Below are 22,405 nucleotides of genomic sequence, written 5' to 3'. Positions count from 1 at the left end.
TTCTTAAGCGACCAGATGCAGACCATTTTTGATGTGTGTGTGTTCAGCAAAGGAAGGGAAGCTTGGGTTAACCCCAGCTCTCTGGGTTACATCAGGAAGAATCCCAGATCTCCCCGTTTCACACTGCTCTCAACACCTCTCACCTTCGCCAGCCTCCAGCAGGGAAATACTTAGGGCAGTTAATTCACGTAAAGGGACTTGCACCAGGGATTTTTGCACCAGGGATTTACGTAGTCGTGCCCCAAGCTGTCTGTGCACAATGCCAGAACAAAACTACCCAGGCCACAGCTCCCCCTCACCCTTAAAAGTCAACACACCCCCTAAGATCACTTCCAAGAAGCCTTTTAAGGTTTCTGGTAAGGTTTCCCAGCCTCCTGCAGCACAAACTGCCAATTGAGATGCGTGTGGAAACTCTGGGATCACGTTGTGATTGCAACAGCCACCCACTCAGCCAGCACAAAGCATTCAGTCGTGAAGCCGAAGGCCAAATCCTGCTCACCAGAAGCCACCAGCTCCAGTAATAACACGGCATGCGGCTCAAGCGGCCTTCGCTGCAGACAGGATTGAAAAGTGTTGGGTTTCAGCAGATTATCTATTTTCGTTTGTGTAAACAGGAACCTCAGCGACAAAGGACATCTTAGCCACTGCAGAAAGACCCCAGGTTGTTTTTCACCACAGAACCACAAAAACTTGTGTTTTGTTCAACACCTTTCATATTTAATTTATTTAGATATTCTCTACATTAAAGTATTCTCATGCCAACACTTCCAACCTCCCATCCCTACCTCAAGAAAAATAGACTTGACACAGCTTTAGAGTGGAATGCACTGGAATAAAGTTGCTATTGCGTCCAAGTTACAGAGAACACTGAACAAATCATAGGAAGAACTGCACATAGGAAACATCAGGGAAAGCTGGAATTAGCACACTATCATTCAAGTCATGTTAGCACCTTCCCAGACAAGCACCGAAGGCATTTAGAGAGGTGCAACATGCTTTGGTTAGCTAGACCAGCGCTTAGACTACATTATGCCTGGAAAAAAGCACGAAAGCCTGCCAGCACTGGGCTCTGAGCCTCATCTGAACCGATTTAAAATAAAATAAAAATATCACACTGAACTGACTAGCCAAGCTTGCTGTGTTTGGGAATGCTGAGCTCTCCTGACTAGCCAAATCTGTGCCTGGAGTGCAAACCACAACAGTTTCAAACCCGACTCAGGACCCAGTGCCACCTAGAGCATGCTTTATAGCAGAATTCAAAATATCCATTCGTACGTTAGGTTGCTTTCTCCTGTTGCGTTGTTTAGTATGAACGTTTTAAAAGCTGACCTCCCACCAGTACAACTGTGTCAGGTGTAAGAGTTTTCACATCACACAATCCCCTTCGGTAGCAGCATGAAGCCTTGAATTACCTACAGACTTGCCCACTGGGCCACTACTGATTTCAGAATGCTTTAGCTGCTCTTACACATCTCTGGCATTTCCAGAATTCAGAAAAAAAAAAAAGTTAGGTAGGAAATTTACTCTGCAAACATCAATTTAAAACCTTTAATTCAGCAACTGAGCCTTAGCATGCTGCCTTCAGGTAGCAACCCACTGGCCTGTGACCTCTGAAAAAGACCCTTTATTAGTAGAGAAGCGCCTGGTGTGCTCACTAGTGTCCTTAGTTCATGCATACCTCTACAAATCTTACGCCACAGGTAAACAACAGTGACTTGCACTTTTCAGAGAGGTACACTGCTGCGCACCACACTTCCCACATATTACCCTGGTCTTCAGGCACAACAGCAGGGCAGCAGAGTACCATCTGCTCTACCAGCAGCAAGGCAACTGCATACGATCAGACAGAGCAGATGCTTTGGACAAAGGAAGTCGCATTTGCTCTTCCATGTTTTCTAAGCCATGTGCTCCTGGTTTGAAAGCAAAGATCTGCAGTTTCTGGTAATCCTCAAGACATTCCCTTGAAATGTCTAGAAAAGGTCCAGTTCAAAAAAAAAAATGCTTTGTGATAGCTATTGCACGTTTGTAAGAGCTGGCCTAAAGGTTTTCCTGAAGACCCAGGCTTTGGAAGAAGGGATATTTTAAAAACTGGTATCAGTGTACGTTGGAACACTGGCACAAATGTCACCTACTCTTGGTTTTAATTATAAGGGTAACAAGTAAACACCAACACATGAAAAAAGAAAACAAACAGCATTTCACAGAGCAAGGAGCTAGAGATGAAGCTGTGGCTAGTGTTTTGCAGTTGAATCTCGAGGATAGAATTCAGCCAGCGTTGTCTGAGGAATTCTCTTCAACATCTCCTTGGGGAAGATTCGCAAAAGCTGCCATCCAATGTCCAAGGTCTCGTAAACAGTGCGATTCTCGTAAGGACCTACAGAAATTAACCACAGACTGAAACATGTGGCAGGAAAGTATCTCGCTAACAGGGAGGTCTGCAAACAAGACCTTCTAGGTGTTAATGCAGACCACGATGTTCCTGAAACAGATGCTTACCCTGAGCAATGAAGTTCTTCTCAAATTTCTGCAGAAACTCCAGATAAAGAAGATCATCTGAGGTAAGAGCTTCCTCGCCAACCACAGCCTTCATAGCCTGTACATCCTTCCCAATAGCATAGCAGGCGTACTAAAAAGGGATAGAAACATTAGTGCTTTTACTTTGGTAACTAAACTACATCCTTAGTTTAAGAGCAAAAGAGGCGCTCGTTTGGAAGGATGACATTTGGGGTCCTTCAGATAGCTAAGTCTCCTGTGTCCGCCATCACAGCATTGTTATATTGCACAGCGCCCAATACACTAAGACTGAATCTACCTACGTTTAATACAGAAAAGAGCAATTTATACCACATCGAACATTCTCAGCAGTTACCGCATACCATACAGCACGCACATTTCGTGCTGCAGAGAATCTCGTGAAGGTGACTCACATGGCTCCCCAGCACCCATGCAAACATTTCTGTTCAAAACCCAAACAAGGGTCCCCCTAATCACTCAGTGCTTTAAAGCAGCCTCAGGAGTGTTCTGGGCCCCAAGTGCTTGGCTGCATAGTGAGAGAGGTGTATTTGAAATATGCCTCTGCTTCTCTGAAGGGGTTTTTACATACCAGCTGGTTGGATACATCTGCGTGATCCTTCCTCGTCATGCCCTCTCCAATAGCTGACTTCATCAGCCGAGACAAGGAGGGCAAGACATTAATAGGTGGGTAAATCTGAAGAAAGAAAAGGACATCAAAAAAAAAAGTCAACAATAATACTTCAAAAAGCACAGAAATTATCTTAAACAGGTCCCAACCACTGTGGTACACACCTGCCTGTTGTGCAGCTGCCTGTCCACGTAGATTTGTCCCTCAGTGATGTATCCAGTCAAGTCAGGGATAGGATGAGTAATATCTTCGGAAAAAAAAACGGTTTGACAGTTTTCAGACCTTTTAGATTCATTCTAGCAGTGATGTGCCAGCTTTTTCAAACACTTAAATAACTTCTAAAGTAAAATGCCATCAGTTAGTACCCCCATATATCACTAAATGCTCTTATGCAAGAGCCGCAAGTACTCCTGACAGAGCTGGAGAACAGTCCTGAAGTCTTAAATGGGCAAAGTATTTCTCCTAACCATACAGAGAAGACAGCCAACAACTGCACTACCCAAATGAAAACCTAAAGGCCACAGGACCAGTCTTGCTGTGCATCAGAAATAGGGCAGCCTGGTCTAAGGGAGCCCTTAAAGTGCTAGTTATTAAAAACATTTGAAAATAACTCACCATCATTGGGCATGGTAAGAATAGGAATCTGAGTAATGGAACCATTTCTGCCTTCCACACGCCCAGCACGCTCGTATATGGTGGCCAAGTCCGTGTACATGTAACCTGGGAAGCCACGACGGCCAGGGACTTCCTCTCTAGCCGCTGAAACCTGAGAGTCAAGAGAAGCATTTGAGGAAGCCAGATCACTCGCACACACCTGCCATCTCCCCTAATTAATCCATACTAGTCACTCAAAGGACCTATTCCCACAGGTGATACTGCAATACAGCCACATAACCACCAGTAAGAGAAATGTCACCCCGGCTGTGTATGACAAGACAAGATGCCAAGGCAAATCAGAAACTATTAAGCTGCTGAATGCCACTAGTCAAAGAAGTTTAGCTATGAAAAAAGCAATAGCTTTTTGACTGCTGAATATAATTGTAGGCAATAAATGAATAACTAAAAGCCTCACTGGCTAATTTAAGAACATTGTAAGGAATACTAATTGTAACAGCTTGCGCACAAATTTATATTCACTTTATACTATGAACCCTTTCTGCCAACACCCAGCATACGAGTTAATAAATGCATACCTCTCGCAGAGCTTCAGCATAGGAGCTCATATCTGTCAGAATGACCAGCACATGCTTCTCACACTGATATGCCAAGAACTCTGCTGTTGTTAGAGCTAGACGAGGTGTGATAATGCGTTCAATGCTGAAAGAGAACAGCACGGCCTATTTATGACAGGTACTTTAAGGCCGCAAAGTAACAGTTTGAAGTTACATACATTAAAACCCTCTGAAAAGTCTACTCCATGCACTGACTGGAGCACCAGCACCGCAAATTACGCTTCGCTGCAAAATGTCAACCTAAGTGACCCCTGGCAGGTCAACAGCGAGGCTCTGGCTTCCAGTTTATCTGTTCTTCTCAGCCTTTTCTCAGCCAACACAGGCAACTTACGTTGGATCGTTGGCCAAATTCAAGAACAGGCACACGTTGTCCATGGACCCGTTTTCCTCAAAGTCCGATTTGAAGAACCGAGCAGTTTCCATGTTCACCTGAATCATAATATTAAAGCATCAGCTCCAGACCAGATTTTAGCATCCTTCAGATCTAAACACCTTATTACTAATCCATAAGCAAAGCTCTTTATACCACGAAGACTCCCCTGCGATCCCAACTGAATGAATTATTTCTACAGAAGTCCACCCAAGGGACAAAGTTTAATATTTTATCCTGACCAGAGAATCACTCAGTTACAGTACACTACCATCTATTTCAGATTTTCAGCCATTCAGCCAATTTAGTATCGTTTAGTGACACACACAACCTACCCAGAACACTTTCAAAAAAGCAACATTCAGCTACTTGCAGCACTGTCTTATTACTTGAGCATCATTTTCCTCCAATTATATTGACTTACACCCATAGCAGCAAACACGATGGCAAAGTTTTCTTCGCTGTAGTCCATCACATCTTTGGATTTCTTCACCAAGCCAGCTTGGCGACATATCTGAGCTGCAATCTAAAGAAGAAAGCGTATTAATCCATCTGCATATTTGATGCAGAATTTAACTTGCTTGCTTTTTAACCCCAGTGAAAGGCAAACTGCTTTAGCAGTTTTAAGAACAGCACTGAATACCCACCTCATTGTGGGGCAAGCCAGCAGCTGAGAATATTGGGATTTTCTGCCCCCTGGCAATACTGTTCATACCATCTATAGCAGAAATGCCAGTCTGGATCATTTCTTCTGGGTAGATTCGACACTGGGGGTTAATTGGCTGACCTGTTATGTTTTTAGAGAACACACGTTATTCCACATACATGTGGAACCTTGATCAAACTATCACTGATTTTCAGTACTGATCTAAGGCTCATGTCAGAAGCTAGAAACCGCACCTTTAGGCCCACAAATCTTTAGATGCATCTGCTTAGATCTGAGCCTTTTGTTGATCTCAAGACTCTGGCATTCTACTTTCATGCGAATGATAAGAGTGCTTTCAAGAAAAGTCTGTCAGGTTATTACCTTTTTTACCTCTGGAGGCTATATAGTTAAGAGTCTACATATACTTCTCTGAACAGGTTTCAAGCGTCACTAAAGACAGTTACCTTCTTCTACCCTAACCACCTGCACTTATATGAATTTGATTTGAGTTTGATGCTGCACAGAAAAATAAAGATTGAACATAGGATCTAAACGTTACAAGGAGTTTAAAAACAAATCTATTGTAACATTAAGAAAACAGAAACAACAGATGCAACTCCATACCAGAAATGGATTAACATACCCATTATGTCAAGGAAATCTTCAGCCAAAACAATGGGGCCTCTGTCTATAGGTTTTCCTGATCCATTAAATACTCTGCCTGCAAGAAACAGCAATAAAATAGAAGTGTAAGTTACTGCGAAAGTAAGTTAGTGGGTAGTAAGTCTGGTCACTCTTCAAAGCAAGACACAAGTACTTACCAAGCATATCTTCAGAGACAGGGGTTCGAAGAATATCCCCAGTAAATTCACAAGATGTTTTCTTAGCATCAATACCTGAAGTTCCCTCAAATACCTGTAAAAATACCAGGAAAAAAAAAAAGAAGCACAAGAAAAAGTAGTATTGTGCTTTACAAAATAATGCACTGGAATGCTGCTTCACAGCTTGAGAGTTTGATCAGCCAGAGGGAAGAAAAGCAAGGCAAGTCCCCTGCTAGCAGAGGATTTCAGAAGCAGCTCACTAGTACAAAACATGACATAAAAACCTACTTTAAACAAAATTCATGAGGTATATCAGCAGCAACCAACAAACCCAGTGCCATTCTTTTGATCTCAAGTATTCTCCTTTGCCAACAGGGTAAAGTTTTTCAGATAAGAAGAACTGTTATTAACAAGCAACAGCTGCCTAGAAGACATACCTGCATCTACATATCAGAGGAGCTGATCCTGAACCTAACGCTGTACAAACATAGTATGATTCCCTTAATCTAGCTGCAAGGGAATCAGGGTGTTGAGGGAGTGCAAATAGAAAAAGATGTCATTCTCTGCTCTAGTCTTCAATCTTCTGAAATTATTCATACCATTTGCACTTGGAATAAGTGGATTTTTATTTTTTTACTTACAGTACAAAAAAATGCATCACAAGACATCTGACAAAGTTCAAACACACACTGATTAATAAAACATTTTTCTGTTGCATCCAGAGACAATGCAGTCCCCAGTCTTACCTGAACAACAGCTTTGGAGCCACTGACTTCCAAAACCTGTCCACTTCTTCTTGTGCCATCAGGAAGAGTCAAGTGGACAATCTCTGCATATCGAGGAAACTGAAAATGAGCAAGAAAGATCCATTAAAACTGTTTATAGTTCCCTTTTTAATGGCACTATTATAATAGCAAAAAGATCAAGAACAAAGCGATTATATATGTTTCTTCATTTAAGTTTGACAACATTTGGGGGAGTTTGGTAGAACTGGAATGTTTCCTTTCCTTCTCCTCAACAGCTTCAGCTACTCATCCCTTTCTGCTGGCACTGGGACAACTCTTTAGCTTTAATACCAATGTGCTTATTTTCTTTTATTTCAGCAGTCAAAAGCATATCTAGCATTTAAATTGCTCAGGCGACCCGCAAATTTCACAACAGTCTGCATTTAAACTCTTACAGCTTATCCTGGAAAATATCCCTCAACAACTTCATTAGGAATCTTTGTCTTTACCTTAACTTGATCCAAGATAACCAGGGGACCATTCACACCCGAAACAGTTTTATAAGCTGGAAGAAAAAGCCACAAGTCAGGTACTTCCTCAAAACATCGGAAATATCCCACATCACGTTCTCAAAGTCTCACTCTTATCACCAGCCTCGGTTTTGCAGATTATGGGCTCAGCTCTGCATTGCTTCTCTGCTTATTATGAGCTCCACGAGAAGGATTCGGTGCTGAGCTGTGTTGCCAGCATTTTGCCACTACTCACAAAGCAGTGGAGGTAACATTAAGATACACGATTTTGCCATTGTCTTGTCTGTCACAAATTCATTGATGCAAGCCTGTATCTGGGGATAACCTGAATGCCGTTGAAGTTCACCCTGCCACCAGAAACACCACTACAATGTAAAGCTGTCATTTTAAATGAAAGAGAAACATTTTTTTTTTTTAACCACAGAAGAGTCCTGCCCCATGACAATGAAATTACTCAGATGAAAGCCTGCGAGTAGCCAAGCAAGCAGGTCTTGCATCTAAGCGCTGACCAGCAGAACTTATAATAGAAGTTGCACGTTTTTTGGCACACTGAAAACATTACTGCTGTGATGAAACCTTTTCATACCTTTTCTGTCTCCCAGGAAGGGCCAATGGATTATAGCATAAAAAATTGAACTCTGCTTTAGCCAAGCTCCTCCTACTCTTGAGCTATCCTGTGTTGGCTTAAGGATTGACACCGAATACAAGGCCACAGCTCACCGGTGCACCACTAGGCTCATGCCTTAAACATCAGCAGCTCAGGTATAAGCACTACATACATCTTTCCAAGGTACCAGTGTGCTCAGAAGTTAGAATTCATTACCCCGCTATCAGCACCGCAGAAAAGCTGTGGAAACAGTGAAAAACCCTGCCCTGCTCCAAGGACACGTGAGCATCCCAGCATCACTTGATCCAGGCAGAAGTAACGCCGAGTCAGAGCTTTATCAGGGTCACAAGGGAGCAGTGACCCAGAGCGATTGTTAGTCACTTGTCCCTGGAGGGGAAAAAATGAGCAAGTGGAGCCATTTACAGCACACGGAAGACAGTGGCACCCGTCCCTGGTCATGCTGCAAGGCAGGGGAAACAGATGCCACAGAAAGGTCACAAATCCCACCAGAGGCCAAACTGCAGGGAATTACCTGCCTTAGGCACTCTGCAGCGTTGCCCAGGCTTGACACACACTCCTTGCGTTGTATTGACCGTCAACAGAGCGATGTTTACACCTAAGCAAACTGTTTGAACTGTTGCAATATAATCCCTTAACTGCAACAATCAAAGCTGCATTAGATAAGGTCTGTGGGTGATGGGGCACACAAGGAGCCTGAGGCTGGAACTCCCCCCCGTCTCAGTTTTAGCACTCGTCTGACATTGTTCAGCAGGATTTTGATATTACCAAATCGGCCTTAATCAAAAGCACAACAGGCTGCTCCTTTCACCTGGGCAAGGAGAATTACACGGGCTTCAGCCTGAGGAGAGGCCTCTGCATGGCCTGCGAGGGTTGAAAGCACAGCAAGAAGTGGGAAACAGCATCTTGAGCAACACATCTCATCCCATGACAGCCTTGTGAGCGCTTCTTCCTCATTTCCCTCTGCCTTGACCACCAGAAAACATCCCTGACACCAAAAAGCACCGAGCCCCCCGGGGGCAGGCTCGCCGCTGACTCCAAACCCCCATCCCCAGGCAGACCAACCCGCACCATGACAACCCAAAAAGAACCGAAATACCACATTTCCCACATGCAGACGACAGCAATGGCAGTTTGGGCAAACGCCAAACCTGCAGCACAAAATGCGAATTGTGCAGGAAGCCACGGCGGCTCCAGCCCGGACTAAAGCCTTCGCTCCAGGGACGAGCAGAGCAGCAGGCTTGTGGTGTGAGGACTTTTACGGATCGGTTTGGATTTTGCACCAGATGGAAGCGTTCAGGAAATAAACAGCACGGCCTAGGGAGCGCTCGCAGCGCTTCAGGGCCCGGCTCGCCCCGCACCCAGCCGCCTCCCGCAGCACCCCGCGACATTACAACGCCCCGCGGCTCCCCTCCTTCCTTCCACCCGATCCCCGGCCCCCTCTGAAAGGCCGTGCCCACTCACTGAGGCGCGGCTGGCTCACGAAGTCCCGCACCAGGACCGCCGCCTGCTCGCGGGCCCCGCCGGGCCCGGCGCCGTTGGGCAGCCCCCGGCCCGCCGCCGCCGCCCGCACCGCCGCCATCTTGTGCGCCCTGCGCCGCCCGCGCCCCGCGCGCTGCGCATGCGGCCATATAGGGGAGGGAGGGGCCGGCGGGGGGAGGGAGCTGGCCAGGGTGCTGCGGGGGGGGGGGGGGGGGGGGGGGGGGGGGGGGAAGGAAAAGGGAAAAAAAGGAAAAGGAAATAAGGGGGGGGAAAGTAAATAAAAAAAGAGGAAAAGGAATAAAGGAAAAATAAAAGGAAATAAAGGAAAAAAATAAAAGGAAATAAAAAAGAGGAAAAGGAAAAAGGGAAAAAAGGAAAAATAAAAGGAAAAGGAAATAAAGGAAAAAAATAAAAAGAAATAAAAAAGAGGAAAAGGAAATAAAGGAAAAAATAAAAGGAAATAAAAAAGAGGAAAAGGAAAAAAGGAAGGAAAAGGAAAAGGAAATAAAGGAAAAAAATAAAAGGAAATAAAAAAGAGGAAAAGGAAAAAAGGAAAAAAGGAAAAATAAAAGGAAAAGGAAATAAAGGGAAAAAAAAAGAAATAAAAAAGAGGAAAAGGAAATAAAGAAAAAAAGGAAATAAAAAAGAGGAAAAGGAAAAGGGAAGGAAAAGGAAAAGGAAAAGGAAAAGGAAAAGGAAAAGGAAAAGGAAAAGGAAAAAAAGGAAAAGGAAAAGGAAAAGGAAAAGGAAAAGGAAAAGGAAAAGGAAAAGGAAAAGGAAAAGGAAAAGGAAAAGGGGAAAGGGGAAAGGGGAAAGGGGAAAGGAAAAGGAAAAGGAAAAAAGGAAGAGAAAAAGGAAAAAGGGAGAGGAAGAGGAAAAGGAAAAGGGAAAGGGAAAAAAGAAAAAGGGAAAGGGAAAAAGGAAGAGAAAAGGGAAAAAGGGAGAGGAAGAGGAAGAAGAAAAGGGAAAGGAAAAAAGGAAAAGGGAAAGGCAAAGGAAAAAAGGATGAGAAAAAGGAAAAATGGAAGAGGAAAAGGAAAAAAAAGGAAAAAGGGAAGAGGAAAAGGAAATAAAGGGAAAAAAAAGAAAAGGAAAAGGAGAATTAGGGAAAGAATAAAGAAAAATTAAAAAAAGGAAAGTCTTGCTCCTAGACTTTTGCTTTAATAAAAAAGATAGTGGGTTATTTGCAAGCTTTTTTTTTTTCCCCCAGGAAACCATTAGTCTGTCAACCTTCTATTTCCTTATGGATTATTTGTCTCTCCATACGTGTTAAATGTTAATTGTTGGTGTTTGTTCTCCTCCCCATGACAGAACTATGTGATGTTACAAAATAACATTCCATCTCTTTCTGTGCTAACACTAGGAATATTTGGGGGAAATATTCAAAGAGACATTGGCAATTCTGTTCTGGTCTGGAAGAGAAACAAAGTACCAGGGACTGGCGAGGCTGACGGAAAAAACTAAACAATGGCACAAGAAATTCTTTAGCTAAGGGGGGAGAGAACACGATAAATAACCCCCAGACAAAGGGACAACGCAGTGGGGTGGATTGAGGGTAAAACTGGGAGGTTTTGGCCAGGTTTCAGCTCTCCTAATGCACATTACCTCGTGCTCCTGCTCGTTAATGGCCAACAGGGCCTAACGAAGCCCGGGCCTGACGGGCGCTGCAAGCCACAGCTGCTTCTGCCTGCTCGCAAGGCCCCTGGGATCCCAGAGCTCAAACTCCAATTGCTCAAAACCGATCATTTTGTATTCTAAATGCTTTTATTCCCTTCCGACTGGTCCCACAGGCTGAGGAAATTTCACCTTGTAAAATGCTGCCTGGTGCTGAGCAGAGTAGGGCCTGCAGTGGCCTGTAATGTTCACGGGGAATGAATTTGGCCCGTGGAGCCGGCAGGAGGCCTGTGGCCACCCACTACTCTCAGGTCCACATCCTCTGGGGGCTAGAGGCAGCCCATCAGTCCTCGTGTCCCGCTCCCTGCATCAGAAACGTTCGCTCTGCTGCCCTGCCTTGGGCCGGCCCTGACTACCTCAGGCCACGCTCATTTTGTTTCCATACAGGTTTTGAAAGGAAAAAAAAAAATCATGGAAGACATTTATCATGGTTAAAAAAAATAAATACTCAAAGAGAACTGCCTGGAAAAAGCTCATGGGCACGTGGAAATGCTTCCAAAGCACGTCTGAGCAAGGTTTCCCATCAGCTCTGCAGAGCAAGCGACATGACACTGCGGTCTCCTTCGGCCAAACGAGATGGTGTCTGACCTTGGGGCCCACAAGAGAATGAGATAAAAACAATAATGTCTCCACAAGCCCCTCTTCACCTGAAGTATTTTCTGCACAAAGCCCACGTACTGCTGAGCAATTCTGAGCTCCCTCAGTAGATGGTAGTGGTGCACTGCTCATCCGCTGTCTACTCTGCAGATACTTAGAAAGTAATTTCCAGGCCTAGACGTTCAATTCTCAGCTCACAAAATGTATTTAAAGGCTTCAGCTTCTGCTGTAATGCACAAGCAGGGAATTCCTTGGTGGGATGCGCTATTCTCACGTTATTGGCAATAGTTTTGGGCCATGCAGAAGCCAGACAAATAGCTTCAGTGGCAGATTTACATGTCAACAGAGAAAAGGTGAATATGTTTGGGATTTATTTTCTTTTACTGCAGTAAATCTCTGTATCCTGAATGAATGATGGTATCAGTTTGGGTTTAAAAAAGAAATGAAGGAGCTTTATGTCAAAGGTTTAAGAAGATAGAAATGATGGAAGAAAAGAGATCACATTTTAAATAATATTTGCAGTACCTCAATCATGCACGGATATAATTTTCCATCCGGCTTTGCTTACGGGAAACCAGCCTTGTTAGTCTGAGAAATAGCTGGCTCCTGTCCCTGGAGATGAAGCAGGCAGGGTAAAAGTGCAGGGGAAGGCTGTGCTCGAAGCTCGACGCTGCCAGCGTCCTTCTGGATACAGGCAACGGCAGAACATCAGACGCAGAGGGACCCCAACTGCTTGGACCACAGCTGCTCAGGGATCGCGGCCTGGATCAGTGGATTTTGGCCTTAAAAATACTTCTGCCCACTATGAACACTTATCCTCACACTTTTAGTTCTGGAAATCCTGTGATGATTTGCATTGTGGACTGGGTAAAGGCAGCTTGGCAGTGCCTTGTGGACCAGCCACAGCCCGAGGGCCAGGGAACCAGATATTTCTATATTCCTTCTGAGAAAGAGCTTTCACTCAGTTTATTCTCCTTCTGATGTTAAAAACATTCAGCACAAAAAAGGGAAAAACAAGCTGAGAAGCGATTCCTTGGCGGGAGCTGCTTGTACCACCTCCCACGGGAGAAGCTCTTGTACAAGCAGCTGTGGGGATTGTTCGACACACGGCTCTTTTCCCTCCCTTTGTAGGTTGTAAAGCAAAGCAGAGCTCACTGCAAAGCCTCCACAAAACCCACAGCTGCTGCCTTTCCAGCTGGGTATCCTGCAGAAGCATCTCCCACCCGCACAGGGAGTCCCTCCCCACCCCACTGCTGGTGTGGCTCCTTCACCACATGCCTGCTGGGGGAGAGGGGATACAACCCCCGTCTTTCTTCACGTCGGGCTCCCCGAGTGACTGATGACAGTTAACCCAACATCCCTGGGGTGCATCAGGTCTTGCTGCTGACACCTGCCTGCATTTATTCCAGGATGTACAACACAGAGCCAAAGCTGGGGAGAGGAGAGATGCACCAGGGCCAAGCAGCTTTGGGCAGCGAGAAAATGGCCAGCAGCCACTGGAGGGTAGTCCAAGACCTAGATTATGACCTGTTTTAAAAATGTATTTCCTGTGGCCATTTAACAACATTACCCTTTCCTCCCAGCCGTGAATCCACACGCTGTTATTCCACAGGGGCAGAGCAGGCTTGCCTCAAAGAACAGAGGGTCCCCAGGCAGCGGGCTCGGTGTGCTCAGACCCAGGCTGGCAGGGAGATGAGCATCACCGAGAGCCTGGCTACATGCTTCTGAGATAAGCGCTCCCGCCTCTCTCCCTGTCCCTCCGGTCCTGCTCTGACGCAGGGGGAGCTGCAGGGCTGAAGGAAACTTGTTTGAGGTCCTAATTACATCTCCATGGAAGAGGGACACTCATATCCTCTTCTGATAAAAGGCAGCGATAAATCCTCCGGGAGCAGCGGCTCCAGAGCACACCGCTGCCCGCCGCCGCCAGCTCCTCGCTCCGGGATGCGCCCAGGGGTAAGGGGTTGTTTCGCCCTGCTCCGTGCAACAGGATTGCACTGAGAGGGGCCAGGGCTTGTGCCTTGCGGTCTGGGGGCTTCTTTACTCTGCTCGTCTTTATTTTCCGTACTTTCTTACTCCTCCTCCCTCCCTGTTACTTTATACATGTATATATCTATTCTCTTACATTCATTTTATTATTTTGTCTTTGCTCTTACCAGCTTAGTGACTCGTGTGGCACTCAGATCCGATGATAGAGGGTCTGGAGGTTTTGCTCTGTTTTTTTATTGAAAATTGATAAATAACATTGCCTGGGATTTCAGGAAACCACAGGAGTATCAGAAAGAATGATAGTTCAGGCTCAGCTCTGTTCATTTTGCTGCTCAGTCGCTCAAGTTGCTACCAGCTATAAAAACAAAAAGGGCTAATTGGTTGGTTGGTTTAGCACAAATTTCTGTCTGATGTTTTCAGTGTGACCGAGCGAGTGATCTTCTCTCAGCCCCTCTGAAGCCCTGATCTTAATCACATATGTTAGGCTTTCAAGTCCTGTATCTTGCCGTGACATTTCAATTAGGTCAAATGAAAAGACACACAAGGTAAATGAATTTTCTTTGAGACCTAATTTAATCTCCAAAGAACAAACAGGGAAGAAAAGATGTAGAGATTACCACAGATAAGCTACTGGCCTGATTTGTGCTTTGAGTCTTTGAAAGACGACTTAAGTGATGCCTTGAAGCAGAGACGAGATGTCCCGGGAGAGTGGAAAGGGACTGTAGAGCGCTGCGTCTCTTGGCCTCGACTTTAAATGTGAGATTGATGAAAATATGGTTTTTGATAGCAAAACCGGCGCTCACAGGGCACAGACGCTGAGCTATCTTAGGCAGGAGGGAGAAGCCTTGAACTCTCAGGAGGTGCTAACCCGCTGCGTCTCCTGCAAAGGTGGCGGGACACCCCCAGCCCTGAGCACCGGGAGGGAGCCAGAGGACCGAGACCCCCGGCCATGCCCCCGGATGCCGTCCCCGCGCCCCGGCGCTGGCTGGCGGAGGGCAGGGCGTCGCGGAGGCTGGCGCTGGCCGTGGTGTTCGTGGCGCTGCTGCTGGACAACATGCTGCTGACGGTCGTGGGTAGGGCTCCGTGCCACCTCGGGGGGGGTCCTGCGTGCGGGACGGCTGCGGTTGGCCTCCAGCCCGTGCTGGAAGGGGACAGCCACGGGGAGGGATGGATGAGGGGGCTGCCAGGGCACCGGCGTCGAGCCAGCATCCAGTTCAGCTGCCACAAAAACAACTAAAATCACTAAAACCCTCCTTTTTTTTTTTTTTTAGTACCGATCATCCCCACCTTCCTTTACACAACAGAGTACAAAGGTGCTAACAGCTCTGCTGCCCCTCGCCAGCCCGAGTCGGCTCCTTCAGCCGAGGAGGCTTCTCCTTTCTCCTCCGTGTTCTCCTATTTTGACAACAGCACCGTGACCGTCTCGGGCTCCACCAGCACCACAGAGCCGCTGAATGGGACCATGAGTGGGCACACGCTGCAGCCCCCCACAAGCCCCCCACCACCACCGAGCGGCTGCCTGGAGGGCGAGGAGTTCCTCGCCAACGAAAACGTCCGCGTGGGGCTGCTCTTTGCCTCCAAGGCTCTCGTCCAGCTCATGGTCAACCCCTTTGTGGGTCTCCTGACCAACAGGTACGTCTGAGACCTGCTCAGCACAGCCCTTTGGGGATGGCATATTTCCCCATTCACACGTTCAGGAGCTATTTACAGACCCTCAGAGATGTGCGTGGCAAGGCTGGGCAGCAAGGCCAGGTCTCCACCAGGAGAAGAGCAATCCTCGGTGAGATCCTGCCTCTTTTCTCCCGTTCCAGGATAGGATACCACATCCCCATGTTCATCGGCTTCATCATCATGTTCCTCTCCACAGTCAGTGAGTATTGCCCTCCGCTCTGCCCTTCACATGCAGCAGGATGCTGGGCCCTTGCCCCAGCCACTGATCTGAAATAAAAGCAGCACGGGAGAAAACGCACCGGCTGTGTGCCCACGCATGAGAAATGAGAGAGAGCAGAGCAGCTGCCTCAGAAACTGGAGACAGGAACGGACGAGCAGCACCCTGCACCCAGCAGCACCCAAGCTGGGCTCAAGCAGAGGCTGCTCTGACCCTTGGCAGGGTTTTAGATCTGCAGCTCTGCCTGACGCTCTGTTTCTCCTTCCTCCACAGTGTTTGCCTTCTCCGGCACCTACACCTTGCTGTTCATTGCCCGAGCTCTCCAAGGCGTCGGTTCCTCGTTCTCATCGGTCGCAGGTGAATGTTTTAGCTCACTGCATGCTGCTACACCCGGCCTTGGCTCCTGCCCTACACCGCAGTGTCTGCGTTAGGTCAGTGATCAACTTGGGTTCCCTCTGCCCCCAGGCTTGGGCATGCTGGCCAGCATCTACACGGACGACTTTGAGAGGGGCAACGCCATGGGCATCGCTCTCGGAGGCTTGGCCTTGGGTGTGCTGAGTAAGGACACTTTGTCGGGCTTTTCACCAACAGCAGCTCCATCACACGCTGCTTTTGTTGGGCTGAGCATCCCCAGCTCGGCCCCAAAGGCGTCCCCGGCCCCTGCACTTCAGGGGCCGGATGCCTGCTGCTGCGTGACGCAGCCTTTCCCTTGCAGTCGGGGCCCCCTTCGGAAGCGTGATGTACGAATTCATGGGGAAAGCCTCTCCCTTCCTGGTCCTGGCATTCTTAGCCCTGCTGGATGGAGGTGAGGAGCCAAGTGGTTTAATCCAACCGAAAACCCAAAGCCTGTGGCAGACACAAACGCTCCCATCTCGGGAAGGATCTCACGGGGCTCATGTGAAGGCAGAGGCAGATTAACGCAGCATGGGTGCTATCATCAGCACCGGTTATTCTGTTATTGCTAAATCATATGTTTTCTACCGCCAGATGCATGACACAGCAATACAGTAAGAATTAGTCCCTCATTACTTAATAAACCCTTTGATTGCTTTAATGGCTTGAATAGCACACTCAGTAAAGCTCTCCGAACAGTGTTCTCTGTAGAAGGCACACGTGGTGCTGTCTGCAGCCTCTTCACCGTACCACAAAGGGATTGGACTTTGCCGGTGTGAATGGGGATCCGTGTTCTTTCTCAGAGGTACTACAAATCCAGGCCGTGACAGCATTCAGAGAGCAACAGCAAAGTTAGAGATAGCAGAAACGTGCATTTTTAGTGGAGAGCATTAAGCTAATTAAATTACAGTCACAGTTACCATCTTTGCCTAGATGTAATGTAAGACATGTTTAATGAAGCGTGTAAGAGCCTTTGGAAAATGAAATATAGGTTCCCCACACTTTAAACTTTTTTTTTTTTTTTCATCCTATTCTTTTCCACATCTAATTTCTGCCATGCTCCATTTGTGGCTCGATGGTGGGCAGCTCAGAGCCCGACAGCGAGCATTTCCAGATCTGTTTCGTGCACGGATAAACCACTTGTAGCACGCTCGCTGGCTCCTGCTCCCACTTCAGCCGATGGGAGCTTTGCTGTGCTCCCGCAGGGGCAGAGCTGGCACCCAGCTCCCCCCACGGTGTCCCACGGGCACAGCTCCCGCTTCCCCGGGGGGCTCTGCCGACGGTCAGCACCCCACTGAAGGAAAAGCCAGAGGGAGCCACGGCCTGAAATGCTGCCACCCCAGAATTAGGCTAACAGCAGCGTTTCCTTCCCAGCTTTGCAGCTTTGCATTCTGCAGCCCTCCAAGATCTCCCCCGAGGTGAGTACAGACGTGTGTGCGTGTGCCTGATCCCACGGCAGGCACTGTGAGCAACGCGGGTGGGAGGGCAGCTCGTGCACCCCCCCTGCCCACGGCACCTGTGACCCCCCCATCTCCACAGAGCACCCAGGGCACGCCGGTGTTCACCCTGCTGCGGGACCCCTACATCCTGGTGGCTGCGGGTAAGGGCGATGGCACCGCGCGCCTCTCCGCGCCCGCTTCTGCCGATCCGCTCCTGCCTGCTCCGAACGGCAGCAGGAGCAGCCCAAAGCAGAGCGTTTCTCCCTTTTCTCCCCACCAGGAGCCCTCTGCTTCTCCAACATGGGGGTGGCCATGCTCGAACCCACCTTGCCCATCTGGATGATGCAAACCATGTGCTCCCCGAAATGGCAGCTCGGTAGGCGCCTCGCTTTGCAGTCCTCGCTCCTCAACTGGTGCTTGGTAGAGTTCAGCTAGAGCAGGTCTGGCTTTGGCACTGCGAGATGGCTTGAATAATCTCGTGTATCATTTTGCACTGCGAGATGGCTTGAATAATCTCTTATATCATTTTAAAAAGAAGAAAACATATACCCTCAGCTGCACAGAGTGAGCGATCCCAGGCTGTGCGCTGCTCCAATTTCAGCTGGAAATGTCCTTAGTGGTGGCTATACAATGTGCTTTTTCCCTATTATTGAAAAAATTGTATAGAATCAGGCTCCCCACAAGAGCAATAACGGCGGAAGGAAGGCAGTTTTGTGCACATGAAGCCTGTCGAATCCTCTGTTCTGCAGGGCAGATAATCGCGTCGTGCTGGGCTGGAATCATGGCAGCCAGATGGGTTTTGCAGAGGCAGCTCTGAGTAAAACAAGGCCATTTTGAGAGTCCCACAGAGGGCAGGGTGGTACATGCTAATTACCAGCTGCCTCGAAAATGTGATATGGAGATAGCGTTGTCTGTCTTTCCTACAAAAATAAAAACTAATCGTTATAAAACCCGATTGGCTGGGGAATGACCTGGGGGATGCCCCAGGCTACACTTAGATCCCAAATTGAATTGCAGCCTGGGAGCAGCAGGGCCGAGAAAGCCCCTAATCGAGTTATTCTCCGCTCAGGCAGGAGCATCCATCCCTATAAGAGCTCGTGATGCTTCGCCTGAGCAAGTGAGGGGGCAAAGGTGGGCGAGGGTAAAGCAGCGTCCCAGGGCTGCCGGCTGCAGCCTCGCTGCTGCTAACTGCACGAGGCATCGGCTGAGAGCCGCACTCAGAGCTGCTCCCGTCACCGCTGAGCTCAAGGGGAATCTTTGGGGTGACAGGTTTAACTGTGTTCCGCAGCTGTAAAAGGGGGGAAAGAAAATTAACCGTGTCTGTGTGTTTCAATAAGGAAGTTGTCTTAGTGAAGGTGGTTGGTTTTATTTCTAGTCAGCAGGAGAGTATATTAAAAATAAACAACTGGCAAATCAGCACGCAGGTCAAATATTTACTCTTGACTACATAATGATCACTGAGCTTTACACTTAAAGCAGTTCCTTTATTCCTGTGTATTTGGTGAGCCAAAAGCAGAAGCAAGGGGAGAGAGGTGGAAGAGGAAGAAGATCTGACAGGAGAGGAGGCCGAAAGCAGTGGGGCCGAGCAGTTCTGATTTTCCTGCTGGTTGTCTCAGGTCTCCTGGGTGACTTACGGCACCCTGGGGTGCAGCCGTGCCTCCCTCTGGCTTCACAGGGGCACCAGAGAGGCTGGGACAAAGGGTGATGGCAATGGAGGATGAGGAGAGCACCACAGCACGCGTGCCGGGCGCTATTTTGCCGTGCCTGGCTCCCATCATATTCCACAAATGAGAGAGGCAGTCAGTGAAGGGAACACTTTTGCAAATTCTTGCCGATTCCCTGCATTTCCTGGAGGATTACACACATTTCTTTATTCTTTCTATCTCCTAGGGATGGCGTTCCTTCCTGCCAGCATATCCTACCTCATCGGCACCAACCTCTTTGGGGTCCTGGCTAACAAAATGGGCCGGTAAGTGGAAGGTGGAGATTTCGGCCCGGCCCTGCTTTGGCACGGACTCTGTTCGTGGTGCTGCGACACCGAGAGCGTCGCCCTGTGCTAACTGCGGCCTCGTTGCAGGTGGCTGTGCTCCCTGATCGGCATGGCCGTGGTGGGAATCAGTCTCCTTTGCGTGAGTAGCACAAGACAATTCTGAGAGCGTTCTGTAGAAGAATCAGCAGGGGTGCAGGGGTGAGAGTATGGACGATCCCCTCCGCAGGGGGGGGGACAGCAAAGCCCCAGAATCTGCAACCAGACATTCAGAGCGTGCATGCGTGGGTCTGTTTCACAAGTCCAGGTTATGCCCCCTCCCCTCAGAGCCCTTCTGGCCCCATTCACACGTTCTCTCTTTCTTCTCAAAGGTGCCTCTGGCCAAAAGCATTTATGGGCTGATCGGCCCAAACGGCGGGCTGGGCTTCGCCATAGGTAAGCTGCCAGCGTTCGGTCTGCAAAGGCAGCTCGGAGAAGGCAATGACTGACGAGGCTGTCCTTGCTTTGGGCAGGAATGGTGGACTCCTCCATGATGCCTATCATGGGCTACCTCGTGGACCTTCGCCACACCTCCATCTACAGCAATGTCTACGCCATAGCCGATGTCGCCTTCTGCATGGGCTTTGCGATTGGTACGGCCCAACTCTGACCCACGCGGCGACGCACTCGGAGTGCATCTTCGCCCCGTTTATCACCCCCTCTCCGCCCCCTGTTCACTGGCAGCAACTGAGTCTGCAGCCCAGCTGCCACAGTCACAGATCCCCTCCAAACCGGAAAGGCAAACTTTGTTCTTTTTCTGTCATCTGACCTTTTTTACTTTTTAAACACGCAGGTCCATCCACAGGCGGTGCGATTGTGCGAGCTATCGGGTTTCCCTGGCTGATGGTCATCATCGGAGTTATCAACATTGCCTACGCCCCTCTCTGTTGGTACTTGCGCAGCCCTCCCGCTAGGGAGGAAAAGATCGTGAGTTTAAGTTTATTTTATTCCCTTAAAGTATAGGGGCTTGATAATCCAGAGGCTTGTGGCAGATCAGAATGAATTTGTCAGGGACTGTGTCCTCCCGTTTGGGTTCTACTGCACCCTCAAAAAAGGGACAGAACACTCAGACAACAAAACCAGAAAAGTTTGGAGCTACGGTCCTTCTCCTAACTCACAGCTTGTGTTCTCTGGGCAAAAGTTGTTGGCTGCTTTGGCTTTCTCTGAAAGTGGTAATGATCCTATTCATTATTAATCACCATTTTTACTGAAGTTTGACTTCTTTCTCATCCAGGCCATCTTAAGCCAGGAATGCCCCATGCAAACCAAAAGCTATACCACTCAGAAGCCCCTGCGAGACTTCCCTCTCACAGATGACAGTGACGTGGAGGCAGAAAATGAGGAATAGGAAGTGCAAGGATGTGTGTCCTGTTTGAAGCTTAAGTTTACAGCCATGGATGTGATAGCACCCAAGAATAACTCCGACTCCCCAAGACCCGTGACACAGGATGAACGTGGGCTGTGGTGTTCTCCTGTTCTCCAGGCCATGCAACCCACATCAGGGACCAGGGACCCAGGATTTGGAGGCTCTGTCTGTTTAGCTGTGCTGCTCCTTTGCTATGTGACTTCCAGGCAAGTCACCCAAAGTACATCTCATCTGTAAGGAACTTACGAAGACGGAATGAACTGTATCATCCTGTCCTGCAAAACAACGCTGTCCTGGGCACAGTCTGCCCACGTAGTGTAGGATACGATAACACCTCTCCCAGATGAGTCCAGTGGCATTTGCTAATGTCTTTAAAGTGCTTACTGCTCTTGAAAGAAAAGCACCAGAGAAAACTAAAATGAAATCAGCAGCAACATTTATTTCTCCAGAATGCCACTGTAATTCCCATCGTGAAACCTTTCTGTAACAACAGGGCCCCCTCCACCTGTGTCACTGCCAGTCTGCCAATAAAGATATCTTCGTACTGTTAATGTGCTCTGTGCTCATCTGAAGACAGCTAAAAACGTTCATTGTCGTCTCGGTATAGTTTGATGTGTTTTGCCATTTATGTGCTGTTTATGGCTTCTTGTGTGTTCCTTCTACCATTCATGAAATTTAAGATCTCTTTAAGAAATTCAGGTACAAATAAGGCTGAAAGCAGTTTTAAAATCAGACAAAGATTCAACAAAGCTACTTTGCTCACTTGTATGGGTGAGATGGGGTAACAGGCTGTTTGTGACCCAGATCCATTGCAACGAGCAGTACAGTAGGTTGAGTTAATTGCCATTTTTCAATTTCCTGGCCCTGAGTTTAGAAAGAGAACAGCTGTACTGTTAACAGTAATGAAGTATAATAATCTTTAGAAGTACGGAAGTGATGTAAAGAGAGAGAGTTAGGTAATAAAAGTCGCCAAATAATTATATAACTGTCAAAGGAATTCACATGATCTTTTTTTTTGCCAGGGAAACCACAAACTTGCACCTCCTCTGGCTCCACAGTTGGCAGTTTATGAACTCATTTCTGCATTGAACGAGCAGGTGTGTATGGAAGGTGACTCCACTTGCCAGAAAGAACAGTTAACTCTGCTCTGGAGCCCCAGCAGCACAATGCTCTTGCCAGGGGGAAACGGGATAATAACAATTAATCATCATTTGGTACCTCATGACTCATTACCAAAGGTCATAGGGCTATTGTCAGGGAACCGCACGTTCCCAGTGTGAAACCCTCGCCTTGCACGTACAGAATGGAATTGTATTTCTTAGGCTGACTGGAAATGACTAAGGCTAAGCCTGCCCTAAATAAATAATGGCTATTTTTATCTTCCACCTGCTTTCCTGCCTCGCCAAGAATATAAGGAAAGCGCTCGCCGCCAGCAGCGGCGGCAGCCATTTTGTGCCACCCCG

General features: G+C 47.8%; 2 protein-coding genes across 3 annotated transcripts; one reads left to right on the top strand and one right to left on the bottom strand.

Moving 5' to 3' along the window:
- Positions 1–690: 690 nt before the first annotated feature.
- On the bottom strand, positions 691–9,711 carry ATP6V1B2 (ATPase H+ transporting V1 subunit B2). Its single transcript, XM_048047305.2, has 14 exons — positions 9,556–9,711; positions 7,446–7,501; positions 6,958–7,056; positions 6,212–6,305; positions 6,034–6,111; positions 5,392–5,531; positions 5,169–5,270; positions 4,706–4,803; positions 4,336–4,459; positions 3,758–3,908; positions 3,307–3,389; positions 3,104–3,208; positions 2,497–2,626; positions 691–2,374 (listed from the first exon to the last, which is right to left on the bottom strand). Exons 1-14 carry the CDS (start codon positions 9,671–9,673, stop codon positions 2,232–2,234), a joined length of 1,521 nt encoding a protein of 506 aa, XP_047903262.1. The 5' UTR covers positions 9,674–9,711; the 3' UTR covers positions 691–2,231.
- A 2,425-nt stretch (positions 9,712–12,136) lies between these two features.
- SLC18A1 (solute carrier family 18 member A1) lies at positions 12,137–22,356 on the top strand. 2 transcript variants are annotated; one of them, XM_066983322.1, is made up of 16 exons: positions 12,137–13,797; positions 14,719–14,903; positions 15,102–15,462; positions 15,642–15,700; positions 15,992–16,075; positions 16,184–16,276; positions 16,434–16,523; positions 17,486–17,529; positions 17,651–17,711; positions 17,831–17,926; positions 19,441–19,519; positions 19,628–19,679; positions 19,909–19,972; positions 20,050–20,169; positions 20,370–20,503; positions 20,811–22,356. In XM_066983322.1, the coding sequence occupies exons 2-16, from the start codon at positions 14,780–14,782 to the stop codon at positions 20,922–20,924; spliced, it is 1,575 nt and encodes a 524-aa protein (XP_066839423.1). In that variant the 5' UTR covers positions 12,137–13,797; positions 14,719–14,779; the 3' UTR covers positions 20,925–22,356. The 2 variants fall into 2 exon arrangements, with proteins under 2 accessions (XP_066839423.1, XP_066839422.1); XM_066983321.1 differs by lacking the exon at positions 12,137–13,797 and adding an exon at positions 13,831–14,375.
- The last annotated feature ends 49 nt before the right edge of the window (positions 22,357–22,405 follow it).

This window comes from Anser cygnoides, chromosome 26, assembly GCF_040182565.1.
Source record: "Anser cygnoides isolate HZ-2024a breed goose chromosome 26, Taihu_goose_T2T_genome, whole genome shotgun sequence".
NCBI lineage: Eukaryota > Metazoa > Chordata > Aves > Anseriformes > Anatidae > Anser > Anser cygnoides.
The sequence above is the reverse complement of the archived record's forward strand: the minus strand, read 5'-3'. Positions and strand labels throughout refer to the sequence as shown.

Bases quoted from the DNA above. Each gene is read 5' to 3' on its own strand.
- ATP6V1B2 (XM_048047305.2), bottom strand. From the start codon at position 9,673: ATGGCGGCGGTGCGGGCGGCGGCGGCGGGCCGGGGGCTGCCCAACGGC. The intron at 3,909-4,335 runs GTATGCATTTAT...CTTGACTCTCAG, and splicing joins ATGCTGAAGCTCTGCGAGAG to GTTTCAGCGGCTAGAGAGGA. The intron at 2,627-3,103 runs GTATGTAAAAAC...ATCCCTTTTTAG, and splicing joins CAGATGTATCCAACCAGCTG to TACGCCTGCTATGCTATTGG.
- SLC18A1 (XM_066983321.1), top strand. From the start codon at position 14,308: ATGTTAGGCTTTCAAGTCCTGTATCTTGCCGTGACATTTCAATTAGGT. The intron at 17,530-17,650 runs GTGAGTACAGAC...CCATCTCCACAG, and splicing joins CCTCCAAGATCTCCCCCGAG to AGCACCCAGGGCACGCCGGT. The intron at 17,927-19,440 runs GTAGGCGCCTCG...TCTATCTCCTAG, and splicing joins CTCCCCGAAATGGCAGCTCG to GGATGGCGTTCCTTCCTGCC.